Below are 19,650 nucleotides of genomic sequence, written 5' to 3'. Positions count from 1 at the left end.
AATAAGTTCATGTGATAGTTGTCAGGTTCTTTGATGAACCTATTATAACTTTTACTTTTTAAAAACTGTATCTCCAATCTATTAAAACTTATAAAATCATCAGTGTCCCTCTTTACTCTGTGGAAGAAGCAAGGAATTGTGTTCAGATCTCTTGCATATCACTTCCTGACTTTGGGATCGGTGTGGAGAAGTAATCACCCTCTTACACTTGGAGGGAGTCGCAAGTTGTCATAGTTCCTGAGACCACAGGTTTGATGAAGACACAGGTTGACTGCGGTTCACACTAGAGGCTGAGCATAAGTATGCTTTCAGTTCCTATGAGTAGATCTGAACTGGTATAGAGCCAAGAACTGTCCTCTGGACCTCCAACTAAAAGCAAGGTGAATTTTTTGGAAGGGTTATTATTAGATGAGTACCCCATCTAACCCCCATATTTAACAAATGAGTAAACCCAGGCTCCTTAGGGAGGTTTGCACAAGGTCACAAGGATGACAAGTGATAGAACCACATCTCTTGATGCGTTCCTAGGCCTCTTCCACTCTGCTGCTCTTTCATGTTGCAGTGTGAAGGTAGCCTGAAGCCTGACTTTACCAGTGCAGTTGTCAGGGATTTGAGTAACCCAGGGACTCCAGCGTAAGGATGGACCATGGAGCATAGTGTTCCGTAGTAGAAACCAAAACAGTAAAGACTGATCATTGTTAAGTGATCTACGTAGTCAGTTCTGACTCATAGCAACCCTGTATAGGGTTTCTGAGGAGAGGCAGGTGAGTTACAATGCATAAAATGATCACCCTGTAATCACCTGATGCTAAATCACTGCTGTTAACATGCACTCACTGTGAATAACAATTTCTAGGAAAGTATAGTTAAAAAACAAACAAACCAGAGGCTGGAATACTAACAGATAAGCCTTGAGGGCCTGAAAAGCTAGGCAAAGTGAGATAAGAACTGTGCCCCAAAGGCTGTGAAGCAGTATAAAGAAGCCCCAAAGGTAACTCAGAATGCATTAGAGAATTCCCCACAAAGCGGAAAAAACAAACATGTAGCCATCAACATGTATGAAGTGTTGAATGGAAAGTTGGTTAGCTCTGTAACCCTGCACCCAATTCACAATAAAAAGTTTTTAAAAGCTATGTTTTTTCCAGAAAATAACAGGTAAAGATGAAAGTTTATGTAATGGTTCTCTTCAAACTAGGGCAATACTTATTTTTGTTGGGTTTTTTTTGCTGTTGTTGTTGTTGAGGGGGGAGTCTATCTTCCCCCACACACTCTTAAAACTCCCTCTTGAAAACTTGTAAGCCAGTCACTTCATGCCATTATTGCCCCCTCATTTTAGGTAGCCAGTGCCTAAGTTGCCCATCCCTATCTAGCCTGTATACAGAGGGGATAGCATTGATATTTGTTATGAAGGCTCCTTCCCTCTCAGTTGGTATTTTGATCTATTGCATTCATAAGTCTAGGTCAAGTTCATCAAATTGTAGCAATTTACACTCATTTCCCTTATAAAAAAAATTTTTTTTTCCTCTTCCTCTAGTTGAATTCTGATTATCAAGCCATCGAGACTAGGTCAAATGGGTACTATCTGCAAGTTTGGGCATTCTTGTGTGTCTCCCCTCACTTCTTATCAGTTGGATGCTTCACTCTCAGCTCTAGCCCTCCGTGGTTATGTCTTTGTCCGTGGGCTCAGGAGTCCCCAGATCTCACCACACTTAGGACCAACCAGCCCTTCCTTTTCTCTCTCTTATTTCCAGGTCAACGGGAGTCTATAGAACGTGGTCAAACTCAGTAGGGCAATACGTTTTGAAGAGAAACTGCATTTAGCTTTTATAACTAGTTTAGTTTACAGTAAAAATTTCATTCATCTAATAAATAATTATTGAATACTTATTTTGTGGCATCTCCGCATGGTTGAGGGGTATGTGGGGAAGGAAGAGTGTTTTGGACAAAGGAAATCTATTTGTAGCCAAAACGTGATAAAAGAAATGAAAAGATATGAAACTAACCTATGTTTTCAACATAATTACATTTCTTTATGAGTTTAATTTCACACATACCATCTACTTAGCACATTTTCTCTGGTGCCTAGAAACAGAATTTACAGCACAACATACTGTCTACTAGTGTTGAGACAACATTAGGTATGTTGTCAGCCTGGGCGAAAGAAAATATGACCTTGTTGTTGTCTGGCTTATTTGATTATAGCCATGTAATCTGGGTTCACATATGTTTAGTAACTTCTCCCCTGTGCCAGATGCTGTCTTATATGCTAGGAATATAAAAATATTACGATCACCTTTAAAATTAATTAACTAGAAGGGAAGAGAGACGGTATAACAGATAAATGTCACATACTGTGAGAGGAGCAAAGACAAAAGTATACACAGAGAACAAAACATAGCGTAAAGAAAAGTGCTAAGCTCAGTGTGAGGAAACTATGCAGGAAGTGATTTTACACTAAAACTTGAAGGATAAGGAGGATCCCAAGGGTGTTCAGGAGTCAGAAAATAACATGAAAAATTCCAAGTTTAAAATGAGTACTCTGGTATGACTTGAAAGTAAAAGGTGTGTGTACAGCCATGTATGTGCATAGCTGGGGGAATAGAGATGAGTGCAGTAGGAGAGGTTAACAGAAATCTCTGTACCTTGCTTTCTAAGACTCATAAATCTACCTTATGGCAAGAAGCAGGGCAGTTTAGCAATAAATTGCATGGCTTTGGGAAGCAGACCAATTTGGACTCTCATCATCATCCCATCATTTACTAACTACTACAAAACCTTGGAAGGAGCACTGGTAGCATAGTGGTTACGAATCGGGCTGCGAACTGCAAGGTCAGCAGTTCAAAACTACCAGCTGTTCCGCTAGTGAAAGATGAGGCTTTCTGCTCCCGTAAAGATTTACAGCCTGGGAAACCCTATACAGGGTTGCTGAGTCTGAACCGATTCCACGGCACATAACAACAACAGCAACATAAAGCCTTGAGAGTCTTGGTGTGGCACTGTGGGTTAATGCGCCAGACTGTAAAGCTGTTTGAACTGCAACACCGGCGATTCAAGCTCACCAACTGCTCCTCAGAAACCCTATACAGGGTTCCTATGGGACGGAACCACTTGACAGCACTTAACAACAACAACAACATAAAACCTTGTGAGTTATTTACCTTTTATAAACTTCAATTAGTCAAGGACATGCTCCTTTGATATTATTCATTGCAAATGAGGGCAAATGAAATTAGTGAGAATAGATGGGATCCACAATTATTAACTGGCTCAAAAAAAAAAAAAAAAAAGGAAGAAAAAGAAGAAAGAAAGACATTTGACAATGAGTTGATTCCAACTCATGGAACTGTGCTCCATACAGTTTTCTATGGCTGGGATGTTTTGGAAGCTGATCATCGGGTCTTTCTTCCAAGACATCTCTCTGTGTGGATTCAATCTGTCAACCTTTCAGTTAGCAGCGGAGTTCTTAACCATTTACACCACGTAGGGCCTCCTATTAAATAGGTACCTAGGGTGAAAATGTTAACATGGGAATGGGAAGGTGAAGATATAAATAATTTTGCAAAGAGCAAGGCAAGATGATCTGTTGTTGTTGATGTTGTTGTATGTCATCGAAACTGGTTCCAACTCATAGTGACCCTGCATAGGGTTTCCAAGGAGTGACTGGTAGGTTTGAACTGCCAACCTTGTGGTTAGCAGTCCAGTGTTTATCCTATTGCACCACACTAGGACTCCAAGATGACCAGTTAAACTACTCTAATAATTTAGATAGAAAATAACAGGGGTTTCACCTGACATGTGGCCATCAGAGATGGTGAAGAGCATGTCAAAAAAATTATTGAGCTCTTGGTGACCAACTGAATGGGAAGGAAAAGTGGTGCCCCCAACCAAAATAGGAAATCAAGGAGGATCTAGCTGGGGGCAAGAAAGATACATCTGAGATGTGTATGGAGAACCTAGTACGCATGTCTAGTAGTCCAGTGGATATAGACACCCATAGTTCAGAGTTGGAGATAACTACTTTGGGCCAAAATTAAATCCTTTTATGCTGTACAATGTAAAATAGCTTATAATGGCACTGGACTGCTAACCACAAGGTCAGCAGTAGTTAGGACACTGAGTTGGAACCGACTTGACAGCACTTACCTATAACAAAAATGTTAACTAAGATGTTAAAAAAATCTATCCTACAGCATGAAATGCATTACATAAAATTATATCCAAATCAATAAGTTAAACGTTTGCATAACTGTGAGATATACCCTAAGTACACGCTCATTGTTCTCAGGGAATCATGGATTCAGACAGTCCTGGGCTACACTCATTTGTCCCTTGCAAGTGTTGGCAGGAGGCTCCAATTGTCTATTGTCCAAATGTAACTGCTTGAAATTCACAACACAGCACCTGTAACCTCCAGTGATTTCTGTCTATTGTTAAGCTATGTCACCACACAAACCCTGTTTTTATGGGGACAAAGGAGAAGCGGACCTGAAATTGACAAATCTCCCTTTATGAGAAAGATTATAAAATTGAGTGCAAATTGAACAAAATCAGGGCCCACTGTCCATTAGACTAGTTTGCTTTTCCTATGAAAAGGAAGTCCTTTTTATAAATGTACAGAAGATTGAAAATTATAGACTCACTTAAAAAAATCACTGGCAGAAATAAATCTGATTCAATTAGTCATTTTGTTTCATTTTTTAATTCTGCAAAGACCTCAAGATCACATTACGAAGCCTCACCTTAATACTTGGCCAAGTTGGTACTGAAAAAATACCAGCCATTAAAAATTGGTTGTGAGACTATGATTTTGATTTGAACAATTAGATTAACAGCATGTTATTTATCACATTTACATGCCTCATCAACAAGATTCAATGCTCAGAGTTTAAGCAAAATTACTTACTTGACTGATTTGATGAAGTTGTCTCAGAAACAATAACATGTCTAAGTAAATTATATAACACATGAGAAAAATGGACTGTAAAATTAGGAGCTGAAGATTTTTTTTAAAAAGCAGACAATAGCTCTTATATTCCTACAAACACAACCTGAGCAACCCTTTCAAACAGTAGAGGCCTCTTTTTTAATTTTTCTTCTCTTTCTTCTAGTTCTTGTTGGTATTCTCTCATCCTTTCCTTTTTGCTCCTTCTAAAATTAAACAAAAGGAACGAAATTTTAAAAGGTCTTCTAAGAAATAAAAACTTGCACATTTAACAGCTAGCCTTGATAACAAATCAGAAATGAATTTGAACACAGTATACAGTTACAATAATTTCTTTTCCAAGCTGAAAATTTTTCATGAAATGGAGAATAAAAATCCTAGGTTCTAGGAACACACATTTTATACTCTGGAATTAGCCTAGGTGCTTCAAGACTTCTGAATTCTCCGAGACATGAAGGGGCTTCAAAAGGGCCTGAAGAGATAAATGAATGCTTTCATATCGCATTTATAAGCTGTCAGTGTATAAAACTAAGAAAATTTGAGTCATATTAGATATCGTCTCTTAAGTAATTTCTTCTGAAAACAAGATCTATTCATATATTCCCCCTAAACAGGATCATTTGTAAGTTGGTGGCAAAGTTAATTAAATGGGTACAGATCCGGGAAGACATAGAGACCAAGGGGATATGACATATAGAGGAACAGAAACTAAAATGCATTCATTCATATAAGTCTATTTATTCTATGGACACAATCTTATAATGAATTAAACTATGCTATTTTTTCTGTGCAAAATGTATTAACTCTAGCAAGATAAGAAGATTTCATGGACTAGTGAACACAATTATATCATAAAGTTATACTTATGCTTGCTGTTATAATTACGTTATACGTATACTTATGTTAATGTTATATTTATGTTAAAGTTATACTTATGCTGGTGTGGAGCTGAGGGATAATGCACTGGACCGCACGGTTGATTTGAACCACAAGGTCGGTGGTTCAAACTCCAGCTGCTCATTAGAAACTCTATACAGGGTTGCTACGAGTCATAACCGACTGAAGTAGCACTTAACAACAACAACATATACAAGATAGTATTACAAAAAAAGCGACGGTGTGCTGAAGACCTGGGGGGCACGGGGGGAAGGATTGCATGAAGGGGATTATAACCATGACAATGAGACGATATACGATAGAATGAACGTAAAACTAATGTTCTCCCATGTAAACTATCACTAATTCACAATAAAACATTTAAGAAAAAAAAAGTCCATTTTTCTCCTAAGAATGAGTAGTTTATTTCTAAGGCATTTTTTCACTCAAGTTCATCAAGGTAAGAACCTTCTATCAGTCAACCCTATACAGAGTCGCTCTGCATCAGAACTGACTCAATGGCACTTAACAGCAACATCTATCAATTGGAGTCCTGGTGTGTGGCACTGTGGGTTAATGCGCTAGACTATAGGTCACTTTGAACCTCAAGTTCAGTATTTCAAGCTCACCAGTCGCTCCTCAGAAACCCTATAGGGTCACTGTGTGTCGGAACCACCTTGATGGCACTTAACAACAATCAATGACTCGATCGGGAATCCTGGTGTGACATTGCAGAATAAGCACTAGACTGTTAACCCCAAAGGCAGTGGTTCAAACTCACCAGATGCTCCTTGGAAACTCTATACAGGGTCCCTATGAGTCAAAATGGACTCGACGGCACTAAACAACAACACCAGTCCATTAATACTATATAATAATGGTTTAAGGATTGTAATTAAAAGCAAAAATATATATATGAGGATAAGACAAAGTATTGCCCCAAAATCATAGACAAAATATCTATTGAACAAAAATATCAAAACATGAAGCTATTGTTTCTTAACACATCTTCCCTCTAGGTCTCTAAACTTCAGAAGGTAGCATTTCTATCTCTCATAAACGTCCCCAAAGAATTCTGTGTTCTTCGATTTATACCATGCTAAAACAATCCTCAAGGGACTCAAATCATTTTCCTTTTCAATGTTCTGGGAATAAAAAGAATCTGAAGGGGCAAGATCAGGGACGTAGAGTGGATGGTGTAAGGTGTCCCAGTGAAATTCTCATAGGATAGTCCTTGCTTATCCTCGAAAAATGAAACTATATGAACTCTAACAAGATAAGGAGTCCTGGTGTGGCACTGTAGGATAAGCGCTCGCCCTCAAAGTTGGTTTGAACTGCAAGGTCGGTGGTTCATTATATAAAAGATAGTATCACAAAAAAAGCCAATTTTCCTCCTAAGAATAAATAGTTTATTTCTAAGGCACTGTCATGATGGAAAAAGTTCTCTGGTGCAACTTTCCTGTCCTTTTTCTTACCAATGCAGTTTTCCATTTTCTTAAAACTTCTTCATAACATGACCTCATGATCGTCCTGTGTATTTTGGGAAGTGCAGACAAGTTCTCGCAGTGATAGAGTAATACAAAGATTTTGGGGATCCCAAAGGGGTCAGTCACTAGAACCTGCTGAGCTGACTTCTCTGCCTTGAATTTACCTGGGCCACCATATCCCCCCCTGTTTTGATTGGACTCTCCCCACCCCCAAGGCATCTTAAGGAGACTAAAGCAAATGTATTACTGAATCAAAGAGATAATTTGTCTGCAGCCATCCACTGATTGCAATCGTTGTTATGGTTAAGTGCCGTTGTGTCAGTTCCAATTCACAGCGACTCCGTACAGGGTTTCTGAGGAGCAGCTGGTGGATTTGAACTGCTGACCTTGTGATTCGCAGTCCAGTGCTGATCCTACAGTACCACACCAGGAGACCACTGATTACAGAGACATGTTTAAATGTGTTTTGTTTGGAATAAACCCATGCATATATGAACTGGAACCCTAGTAGCAATACTTTTTTACTTATCCTTGTACATGTACATATTTATACATACACACAAACTTATAAATCAAATTATTAAAAGATAATAATCATATTACTTAACCGGATTTAAAGGATATTTTTCTACTAAAACATGAACATTTTTATGTTACACATAAAAATGCTTCCTCTGGGGCACTGGTTTTCAAACTTTGTACTGCAGAATTCTAGTTAGTATTCAGTGAAGGAGTTTCAGAGATTGCACAAAGTATTTTCTTTATACTAAAACTGTAACAAAATGCAAAACATGCACACTACATTAACACACTGGGACATTAATATGTTAATTTGTGCCACCAAAATTCACGCAAACTTTGAAACAAAACACTTTGCCAAATGTATTTATTGAAAACTATTCTGAGATAACACAGTAAACTAAAAAAAAAAAGCTTTATCTCCAAATCAAGATTTTTCTCAATCCTGTATTTGAATCAATAAAGTAAAATATTTATTCTCTTCTTAATCTCTTTACATATTGCTATCCACTGATTAAAAGAGTAAGTTTGAAAACCAGTGATCTAGAGGTTCAAGATTCATGATACCTGAGAGATTTTATTCTGGATTTAGACATTTGAGCTAAACTCCCATGTGAGTCATAAGCCTTAGCCTGGGTTACTAGGAGTTTCTGCAATTCTTTCGTTCTTTGCTTCTGCTTAGTTAGGATCCGATTTCTTTCTTCGTCCAACATTTTCTTTTCCTCAAGTGATCTCCTGAGGGCAACAAACTAAGGCTTAATTCACCTTAAGCCAATGAGAATACTGTTTAGCAAAGATTCAACAGAGGAAAACTCAAAGGACAAAAAACCCAGCAAAGATTGTACACCTTTTAAAAGGATCTGACTTGTGAAATAAGCCCACAACAGGCTGACTGTAATCTTTTCTATCCATAAAGGTTCCAAACATGAAAAATACATTCATTTCCTGGAAGAACACCCTCTGGAAAAATTATTTAAATCATTTACTATATTATCTTACCAGATAATAATAATTGTTTGTTAATAATTTCAAACACACCGATATAAAATCAATATTAATTACTCAAGGGAACTTCAAAAAAGTTCTCAGAGAAATGGAATTAAAAGATAATGGAATTTTTCCACATTTTGAAGTCCCCTCATATACGTTATTTTCACAACCATGAGTGAGTCAGCAGACTCCTAATCATTTTACCTGATGGCCTGTTCTCTTTCTCTGGAAGACACTGTGGGCCTTGGAGTGTTGCAGCCACAAGGCACAGGCTTTGAACTTACAATTCTTACTGGTGACTTGTGTCTTGGAGACAGATAAGGCCAACATGTTTCTTTAGAATTTTCTTCATCTGCTTTGGTGTCTGCCAAAACTTTTTCTTTTGTACAGGACGAATGTAAGGGTGCATGAAGATCAAACGGTTTACAGCCTGTTAAGAATTTTGAACAATTGCTTTTGCTTCCTAAGAGGTATTTCTGACATTTCTCAGGAAGGTTTTCAACATCAGGACTCTGGCACTTGACCTTGTGCTTCCAATTACGCTTTTCGGGATTCTTGGTCGTCCTTGTAGCAAGATTTCTGTGAGCTGGTCTAGACGGCAGAAGGGATGGATTCTGTGAATGATCTTGGGCTCTCAGTGGTGTTTTAAGGTTTTTAATGAGCTCTTCTTCTTCTTTCAGCCTGTCGTTGGCAGTTGGGCCATAAATGGATCGAGGTATAGGCCTGGCTTTAAATCGATTTGTTTTTTTTTTAGGCTTAAAAATGTCTCTTTGCTTTTCCCGAGCTGCTTGCTTCTGTTCCTCCCTTGCAATAAACTTAAAAGGCTTTTGTGAAGCCAGAAGAGCTTCTTTACTCTTCGCTTTCCCAGCTCTCCTCCGTTCTTCGTTTTGCTTGACTATGTCATGGTAACGGGGAAGAAAGACATATGCAGGAACAGGATTGGCTCGGAATTTCTTCTGGCACTCTACATCGTCTTCTTCTTGTTTTTTCAATAGTCTGTGTATCATCTCAATATCTGACTTAGACTTCATGTTCTCATCTCTTTTTTTCTGCTCTCTAATCATCATCTGAAAAGGCTCAGGTACTGTAATCTTTGGCACCCATTCTTTTGGTTTCTTCCTTATTTTTTCAACCAAGGGTATGTCAGCATCATCAGACCAAATATAATCTTCAACAGAAAAGTTTTTCCACATGTTGTTGATGAGTTCCTTGGCATAGGTCATTACCCTGCTTTTGCTGGAGTGCTCTCTTTCTAGGCTGCGCAGCTCATCCTCAGAGGAAGATGGATATATGGAGGAAGATCGGCCTAAATCAGGCTCTGAAAATGATGTCATTAAGGAGACAGGGGGATAGCTTTTTTCCGAATCAGATCTAAGAGAGAAAAATAATGGCAGACTTTCAATTATATGTGATCAAATGTGAAAAGTTAAGATAGTCATATACTTTCCAAATTCAGAGTCCAATCAGTTAGAGGACAGGAGGTGGATAGGACTTGCAGAAATTAATGCTTTTATTTAGGACACTAAAGCCAGAACCTGTTGCCATTGACTCAACTCTGACTCAGAGACTGTATAGAGTCTCTAAGACTGTAAATCTCTAGAGGCCGACAGCTACATCTTTCTCCTGTAGAAGTCCTGGTAGTTTTGAACTGCCAACCTTTGGGCTAGCAGCTTTCACCACTGTGTCACCAGGGTTCCTTTTTATTTAGAAATAGAAGCCAGGAAGCAGCCTATAAATTATGTAGGCTGACTCCCTTATTTTATAGGAGAGGAAGCAGACACAGCAGAGGCTCTTTGCTCCTAACCTCTACGGAATTCTCTATACATTTTCTAGAGCTACCTTCCTAAAACAAACATCTAATCATGCCACTCTTTACATAAAACATGTCACCATGTCTTTGCACACGTAGGTTCTGCTGCCTAGGAAGTAATGTCTTGCCTTCTGCATCTGCTGTACCTAAATTCCTTCTACTACACTTGACTCAGATGGGACACTTGTAAAAATTCCCTACCAGCCTCCCACCACACCTACATCTTGGCATATTCAACCACTTCTTCCTCTGTCTCTATAACACGGTCACATTATGACATACTGTAATCTTTGGTTCTCAGCTCATCTTTGAGTTCTCTGAAGATATCTTGTTTTCTAATTCTTAGTGTCCAGCAAGCTCTGGCACACAGATGATACATGATCAGTGCTGACCAACTAGAAGAGTTAGGGTACTTGCTTCATGTTTCAAAGAAAACAAATTCTAGTAGAAATGGATCTTGAAATTATAGACTAGTCCAAAACTGGAAGTCATATTTATATCTCAGTCTTAGACTCTTTGTATTACATCTTTTGAGCTCATGTTAATCCATATATTTTTAAAGGGCTTTTAATTAAACTTTAATAGTCACCTCATAGTCTAGGCAAAATATTTTGATATATTTCTATAATTATATAAGTAGAAGGTCAGAAAGAAAATATTAAATGGCCACCAAGTGATCCTCAAAGCAAGTCGTCGCACAGTAATTGGTGCAAGCCATTAAACATTTTAAATCAAATCCTACTTCTGATTATCATTAAGAGTGCTAAAGCGATATTTGAGGGAAAATATTCTGAGATACTTTTGCTCTGCATTTTTAAGTATATACTTAGTTTTACAGTTCCCAAATAACAACTGCACAAACTTACCTAGAAGAAACACTAGGAGTATCTTCCCTGATGATCACTGGCTGGACTCCTTTTAAATTTAATTGATTCTGGTACATTTTCTCTAACTTTGCCATAGTTTCCATATGGGCAGCCTTTAGCTCTTCTAGTTTCTTGAAGTACGCTGCATTAGAGTGGTATATGTCAGAAAAGTTCACCTTGTCCTCAAGGCTTAGATGTGTCCTTTCATCCAGCCCAGAAAAGTTGGAGTTAAAATCTGCCTAGGGGTAGAAAAAATCTATTACAGTGTTTGGAATTGAAAGACAAATTAAGTTGATACTGATCCAAATGCTGCTTCATAAAAAGTCCACCTAATAAGCTATAGGAGTCCTGGTGTAGTATAGTAGGATAAGCACTCGACAGCAAGGTCTGGGGTTCAAACTCACCAGCTGCTCCCCACCAGCCAACTTAACAACAACAGGTCAGCACTTAACAACAACAGGTTATAAGTTACCTGTGGGCTATGTACATTTTCCTTTGTAGTTGCTGTTGTTGTTGTTAAGTGCCATTGAGTCAGTTCTGACTCACAGCGACACTATCAATTTTGGTGGAAGCAGAAAGCCTCATCTTTCTCCCATGGAGTGGCTGGCAGGCTCAAACCATGGACCTTGTGGTTCACAATCCAGTGTTTATAGTATGAAGTCACCACATGCCCTACATTTTCCCCTAATGGTATTTTGTTAAGAATAAGAGGAGAACATGCTGCCAGAAAATGTTATTTTATCCATTTTATAAAGGATGTGAGATTCCCAGATCAAACAATGAAGGTATTTAACCCATTATACTATAATAGGAAAATCAATCCACCTTTTATAAAGGATTTCTACAAGGAGACTCAGAGTTCCTGGGTGGTAGTTAACATGGTTGGCTGTTCACCAGATGGTTGCAAGTTTGAGTCTACCAGAGGGGCACTGGAAGAAAAGACTAGCAACACTTCCAAATAATCAGCCATTGAAAAGGCTTAAAGCGCAGTTCCACTCTGACATAGATGGGGTCGCTGTGAGTCAGAGTCAGTCTGATGGCAACAAGCCTCACTCTGACTTGTATGTTTTAACAAAGATGAAGAGGAGCACAGGTTTCTCATGATACAAACCAAGCAACGACAGTCCAACACTCTCCCCAGAGCTGGGTTCCTGCAGTGTGGACCCCAGACAAATGCCAGTGGCGAGGAGGCAGGACTACAAGGCAGGGGAGGGATCTTAGAAAAACAAAGTTCTCTGTGGCTGGACTTTCAAAACAGTCACTCTTGTAGACAGCAAGAGACGTAGCTCTATGGATGAGGTGACTCTGGGAGTAACAATAGAACAAATGGGCACATGTGGTAGTAATTACTCCATGCGCAGGTCATTCCCAGGAGTCTGACTGAACTTTTTCCTTACTCCTTTCAGGTATCTTTTATAATTCTTTTCACTGAAGAAACTAAAGAAGTAGATCCATAAATAGATCATTTTTTACATTCTCTAAGCCGAGAAAGTTGAAATTATCAATGATACTGTGCATAAAAGTCTACCAACCATGGTTTTAAATTTAGCTTACAGCCTGGAATAGACTCAAAATGAAAAGCGTATTTGCTATGGAAAATTAGAAATCCTGTATAACACTCTAGGAAATAAATCTGTTTAGTGTTTTTCAACAGAGAAAATTCAAACGTTCAATTGTGTGGGCATATACATAATATATATATTATATATATATATATATGTATATATATGTATGTATGTATGTATAGTGTTTTAGTGAGCTAAAAATGGTATGCAAGAGGCCAGTGTTGAATCACTTGGGGAAACAGAAAAAACAAATGGAAAAAAACAAGTTTACTTCAATAGAAATGATACGCAGAAATTGGTTACAAACAAATGAATCAGCAGAAAGCCGCTTTACATATACTGTACAACTCGAGACAGTTTTCTGATTTCTCCTGCTGTTTCTGTATGTGCTTCTCACCATTACCTTCTTAGCTCTGAAATTAGTACCATGGTAACATCCTCATTCATTAAATATTTCAGCTTGCTACTGAAAGATGCAAATCATATTAAAACTCTGCCCCTGAAAGGTTTTCAGCTAGTTTAGGGGAGGTAGTTGCTCTTAGTTGCCGAAAAATCAATTCTGACTTAAGGCGATTCAAAGTATGCAAAGTAGATATAGGGTTTTCAAGGTTGTGACTTCAAAAACAGATAGTCAGGCTTATCATACAAGATGCCTCTAGGCGAGTTCCAGCCACCAATCTTTTACTTACATAATCAAAGCAGACACTGAATGAGACAGAACCCCACCTGCTCCCACCTGAGCAGGGAGGCAAATGTATAACCACATATATCACAATATCAGAAGTGCCAGGGCACTCTGAGAGTTCACAGAAGCTATGTCTACTTTTGACCAGGAGGAAAGGAAAGGGGGATCTCACAGAGGAACGGAGCCATACTACAGAGGGCTGGTGTGGTACAATGCACTATGTCTCTTCAAGTCATAGTCTTTGTTGTTAAGTGCTGTCAAGTTGGTCCTGACTCACAGCAACCCTGTATAGGATTTCAAAGAAATGGATGGTGTGTTTGACCTTGTGGTTAGCAGTCCAGTGCTTATCTTACAGTCCCACACCAGGATTCCATAGTCTATGTAACTCCTACCAAATAACTAGGTTATTGTTGTTGTTGTTGTTGTTAGGTGACATCAAGTCGGTACTGACTTATAGCAACCTTATGCACAGCAGAACAATACACTGCCCAATCCTGGGCCAACCTCACTGTTGTTGCCACAGTTGAGCCCATTGATGCTGCCACTTTGCCAATCCATCTCGTTGGGGGTCTTCCTCTTTTTCTCTGACCTTCCACCTTACCAAACATGATATCCTTCTCCAGCGACTGCTCCCTCCTGACAATATGTCCAAAGTATGAGAGACGAAGTTTGGCCATCCTGGCCTCCAAGGAGCACTCTGGCTGCACTTCTTCCAGAACAGATCTATTAGTTCTTTTGGCAGCCTATGGCACTTTCAATATTCTCCTCCAACACCATAACTCAAAAGCATCAATTCTTCTACAGTCTTCCTTATTTACTGTCCAGCTTTTGCATGCATATGAGGTTATTATAACCAGTAACTAGGTGGGGCCATGCAAATAGGATGTGTAGGACTCTAATAAGAGATCAAAGATAAAACTAGTTTTCAGTAAAATGGTTCTGATGTTTTGTTTTTAAAATAAAGTCGACATATTTGCAACTTAAAAAACAAAAATAAGTGTCAGACAATTAGTTAAAATAGTCTTACTTTTCTAGATTTTGCACCATTTTAGAACTTTATCAAATTGTAAATTTATGATATCTCTCATTCTAAACAAACAGTTTTGTACCTAGTTTTATATATCATACCTTTGTATTATTTTTCTTAAAGAGGGCCTAAATTTCTTATCATTAGATATAAAGCATCCATTTGTGCAGGCATGTTAATGCGTGTTAACAAGACATCCTGTTAAACTCTTTACCTCATTAAATCCTCAAAACAAACAAACAAAAAAGAGATCAGTAATTTTTTCCATCTCAGAACACGGAATGGAGACCCTCAGGACCATCAAAGAAGAGTCAGGAGCAGAGAGTGTCCTTTGGACTCTGAGATCCCTATGCTAAACCTCTTCAATCCAGGGGACAGAGGGCTGTGACACCAAAGAAGTGGTAGCAGAGAAGCCGCAACAGAACCAAGAGCATGAGACAGAGCAGAGCTGCTGCTTTCCAGCCCAGGCAGGAGGCTTGCTTAATTGGGGCAATAATCCTTTGAGCATTTATGAGCAACAGTAATGGAACTTTGCAACTTGTCCAAGCAGGGTAGAGGCCAACAGGTCATGTGGCTAAGAGGCCCCAGACCTCTTAGAGAGAGCCATGCCTGCAGGCACAACTGAGAAAAGGCTGTCCTGACCAAGTAGAACTGAGCCTTTATGATTCTGAATTGTAACCTATTCATTTCTCTAGTAAACTCCATAATCATGAGTATTGTCTCTGAGTTCTGTGTGGCCACTGCAATGAATTTTCAAACCCAGTAGAGAAACAGAGTGCCTTAAGAAGGATGGTTGATGTTAGAATTGGTGAAGAAGGTCTGAGGGTAGAGGCATGTCTGACTTAGGAATTGGCCTTAGGCTGATGATAAATTTGATTCTCCTCCCCACGCCACCTGTGAATACAGAAAAGGTCAAATATGTTTCCCACACCATTCTTAGAGCTGGATAAGGACAATGTTTGCCAGAACAGGGGAGCAATGAAAAGGGAACAAAGATATCCAAGACACAGTGCTAAAGCATTCTTCATGAGCTGGCTCACGGCAACTCAACAGGCTGTACTGTGCTCTCCATGAGGGCCTACGTGACCTGCCTGCAGCATGTAGCTAAATCCCAAGTCTATTAGACTCCAAAGACAGCACACTCCTCCCAAAGGCCGAAAGGGCTTTTTACCACAAAGACCAGCATGCTTAGAGTCAGGAATAGGCACAGAGTATTCAGAGAAAGATCAACAGTCCTGGATGGAAGTGGGAAACATAGCATATGGAACATAGGGTGAGGGCAGAACACAAGGTAAAAAAAAAAAAAATGCAAGGCAAGAGCCCCATCACCAAACCCAGGTGGCCAGGCCGCACCTTTATCTTACAAACAACAGGGGCCATGAAGGCCATGGGTAGATGAGTGACATGCTCCCTGAGTGGTACTTAAAAGGATCCTCCTGATATGAAGTAGAGTGGACTGCAGGAAGGCCAGGCTGGAGGCAGTTAGTAGGTTCCACCAAAGGCCTGGGGTAGAGGTAGTAAAGGCAGAGTTAAGCAAGGAGCCTGACTTGAGAGATTTAGGAGTCTGATCACCAACTCGCTGATGGTCTGAACTAGGGCAAGGAATTAAGAAGATTTATTTTCTTTTTAGCACGATGCATGTCTAGGGAGATGATGGTGCATGCTGACATCCATTAATGTGGGGAACACAGAGCAGGAGAGTGTTTTAGGAAAGGGAAACAAAGCTCTTAGATACACTGAGTTTGAGGGGATGGTGGTACTGCCAGATAGAGGTGCCCAGGAAATGGTCAGGTAAATATGTCTGAGAGCCCTGGTGTGGTGCTGTAGGGTAAGCATTGGACTGGTGACCCATAGGTTAGGAGTTCAAACCCACCAGCCACTCTTAGAAACCCTATACACTGTCGCTATGAGTCAGAACCAACTCGATGGCACAAAAACAACCATGTCTGAAGACCTAGTGAGAAGGCTAGGCTGGAAATGGACAGATGGGAGCCACCAATACACACAGAGGTGGCAGGTGCAGCCTAGGATATGGTGTGATGGGACCACCTGCAGATAGTGCGACAATGAAAGAGTCTGCAAATGGCAATGTTGCCAAACACTAATAGTGAAATAAGCAGAGCAGGAGGACGAGGATGAGTTAGATTATGATAGACAAAGAAGACGTGTAAGAGTATCAAAAGGGAAGAAAGTGTTAGTTTTATCTGAGTTTGGAAGATAGGGAAAAGTTTCATGATGGTATTGTTTGAGTGGAGTCAAAGAATGGAAGAGTCTCGAAAATCAGAGTTAAAGGGAGAAGAGGGAAAAGTACTTCAGACAAAGGGAATAATATGGACAGAGTCACAGGTGACAAAGGTAGGTGGGTATGGGAAGCAAGGGCCACACAGTTGTGGAATACCAAAACCAAACCAAACCAGTTGCCACTGAGGTGATTTTGTTTCATGGCTGTTACATGTGTCAGAGTAGAATTATTCTCAATAGGGTTTCAATGGATGATTTTCCAAAAATAGATGCCAGGCTTTCTTCCAAGTGACTCTAGGTGGACTCAGCAGCTAAGTGTGTTAACTGCTGGCACCACCAGTGGACTCCCAGTGGTAAAAGAGAAGGAGAGTCAAATGCATACAGCAGTTTGGGAAAGCAAGCCTGGAAAGGAAGTCGGGTCCAACAGAAGGTTGTTTCCATTTCCTATCTCTCACTAGCTCCTGACCACTGATTGCCTGATTTCAAACATGAATGGGGTTGGATGCAAGTTAGAAAACTTCAGTTTGGAATGTTCTCTTGATTTGGGAGAAAAATCACAGACTGGGTGTTATAACACTCATTTGAGCATACACTCTGTACTTCTTAGCAACACGACATGGCACTAAGCTTTTGAACAGCAGCTTCACGATAAATAAAATGGGCATGCCAAGTATTAAGCTATCATCTCTCAGCTCCAAACCCACCCTTCTATATTCTGCTTTCTAAGGCTGAGGCTGGGGCTCTTCAAACGGTTTTGTTTTGCCAGGAGCTCCATTAAGTTGCTCTGGTACCATGGTGGTTATGAGTCAGGCTGCTAACCTCATGGTCAGCAATTTGAAACTACGAGCCGTTCCATGGGAGAAAGATGAGGATTTTGGCTCCCATAAAGATTTACATCCTCAGAAACCCTATGCAGGAACATTATGAGTTGGAACCAACTTCACGGCCCACCAGCAGCAGCGGCAGCAGCAGCTCTCTTAGTCTCTGCCAGTAGGCAGAGCTAGAGGGAGAGTGCAAGCCTGGAAGAGGAAGAACGTACGTAACCTTTACTTGTGAGTTCTCTCTTAGCTTCCTGCCTGTATCATCCCAGCAACAATTCTTCACCTGGGCAGCAGCAGTTTGTTTCAGTAACAACGGCTGAATCCATTTTGCTGTTCTTCCAGCACTCTCAGAATCACCTGCTCTGTGCCCCTCTCATAGACTCCAGACCCAGCCACTGGTACGCCCTCCTCAGGATGTGGGTCCCAGACCACGGAGTACTCCCTTAGAGAAAGTCCTTCTCATCTCACTCAGAGTAAAGTCCTACATGATCAGGACCCTTCCTGACTTCCTTTCCCACCACTCTCCCCTTCACTCTGCTTCTCCTACACTGGATGTCCTCTTTGAAAATGTCTAGTCCACTTCCATCTCAGGGACTTTGCACTTTCTGCTCCCTCCCTAGGACGAGATCAGAACTGACTACTCCATTTGAAATTACAACATTGACAGCCTCTTTCTCGGCTTTATTTTCCTCTTAAACACTGACTGCCCAATGGACATTTGAATTATTTTTGTTTATCAATTTGTGTATTATATGCCTGACTAAAAAGTAAAAGCAATGAAGGCAAGGATTTGTCTGCTTTGTTCACTACCGTGTCCCCAGTGCCTTGAACAATATCTGACATATAGCAGATTTTCAATTAATATTTGTTAATGAATAAATGCACAGTTAAAAAAAACACACTCTCTCCTCACTTATCGACACGATGGTTATTGCTGTTGCTGTTAAGTGCCTTCAAGTTGGTTCAAACTCATAGCAACCCTGGATAGGATTTACAAGGAGCAGCTGGTAGGCTGAAACCCCAACCTTGGGGTTAGAGTTCAGTGTTTATGCCTACAACGCCACACCAGGAATCATGCAAAATCAGTAATACGTGAAAATGGAGGATGACCACAACAAATGACAAAATGGAACATAACGACATCATTACATAACAAATTACATCACTACATCACTGCTAAACCACTGAAAATCGTGGCCCAGCCAAGCTGACAGTCTTAAAGCCTGTGCTACTCTTGCCTTAAGGAGCTCTGGTAGTATAGTGGTTACGAATTGGGCTGCGAACCTTAAGGTCAGCGGTTCGAAACTACCAGCCGCTCCGCGGGAGAAAGATGAGGCTTTCTACTCCCGTAAAGATTTACACCCTCGGAAACCCTGTACAGGGTCGCTATGGGTTGGACCCGACTCGATGGCACTTAACAACAACAACAACTCTTGCCTTGCATCGTGGCAGTGTTACTGCCAGACAGATAGTGTTAACATGTAAAATAGCTGGATAGTAGGTTTTCCACTAGTGTCATAAATGAGAAATGTTGGAAAATGAGATAGCCAATAAGTGAGAAGGTATATAAATTTCCACCAAGAAAAGTGAATTGTAATCTTTCACAAAGGTCTGAATCATTCAAAGAAATTCGGGCTGATCTAAAGAGCCATAGTCTAGTGAGTACTGAGGAAAAGCCTAATTTTCAAAAACTAATTAAAACATGAGAAGTAGTCTAAAGTACTGCACTTTAGACAAAAGAATTCATTGCTCTCCATTCATTCTTTTTTTTTTTTTTAACATTTAAACAACAGTTCTTTGGGGAAACATCAAATTGAAAAA

General features: G+C 39.9%; 1 protein-coding gene and 1 pseudogene across 2 annotated transcripts in view; one reads left to right on the top strand and one right to left on the bottom strand.

Moving 5' to 3' along the window:
- The window catches only part of FAM161A (family with sequence similarity 161, member A), a 39,016-nt gene that overhangs the window by 1,616 nt on the left and 17,750 nt on the right, over positions 1–19,650 (bottom strand). Inside the window, exons 2-5 of one of the 2 annotated variants that reach the window (XM_006862978.1) lie at positions 11,491–11,729; positions 9,019–10,185; positions 8,392–8,559; positions 5,049–5,148 (exon numbers count right to left, since the gene is read on the bottom strand). In XM_006862978.1, coding sequence (XP_006863040.1) covers positions 5,049–5,148; positions 8,392–8,559; positions 9,019–10,185; positions 11,491–11,729 — 1,674 coding nt within the window. The remainder of the gene's footprint in view (positions 1–5,048; positions 5,149–8,391; positions 8,560–9,018; positions 10,186–11,490; positions 11,730–19,650) is intronic. The other variant, XM_006862979.1, reaches the window with a different exon arrangement.
- Positions 17,030–19,650, top strand: part of LOC102816869 — a 12,963-nt pseudogene continuing 10,342 nt past the window's right edge.

Source organism: Chrysochloris asiatica, unplaced genomic scaffold, assembly GCF_000296735.1.
Source record: "Chrysochloris asiatica unplaced genomic scaffold, ChrAsi1.0 scaffold00052, whole genome shotgun sequence".
NCBI lineage: Eukaryota > Metazoa > Chordata > Mammalia > Afrosoricida > Chrysochloridae > Chrysochloris > Chrysochloris asiatica.
Note: the sequence above shows the minus strand (reverse complement) of the source record. Positions and strands in the feature narration are given on the sequence as shown.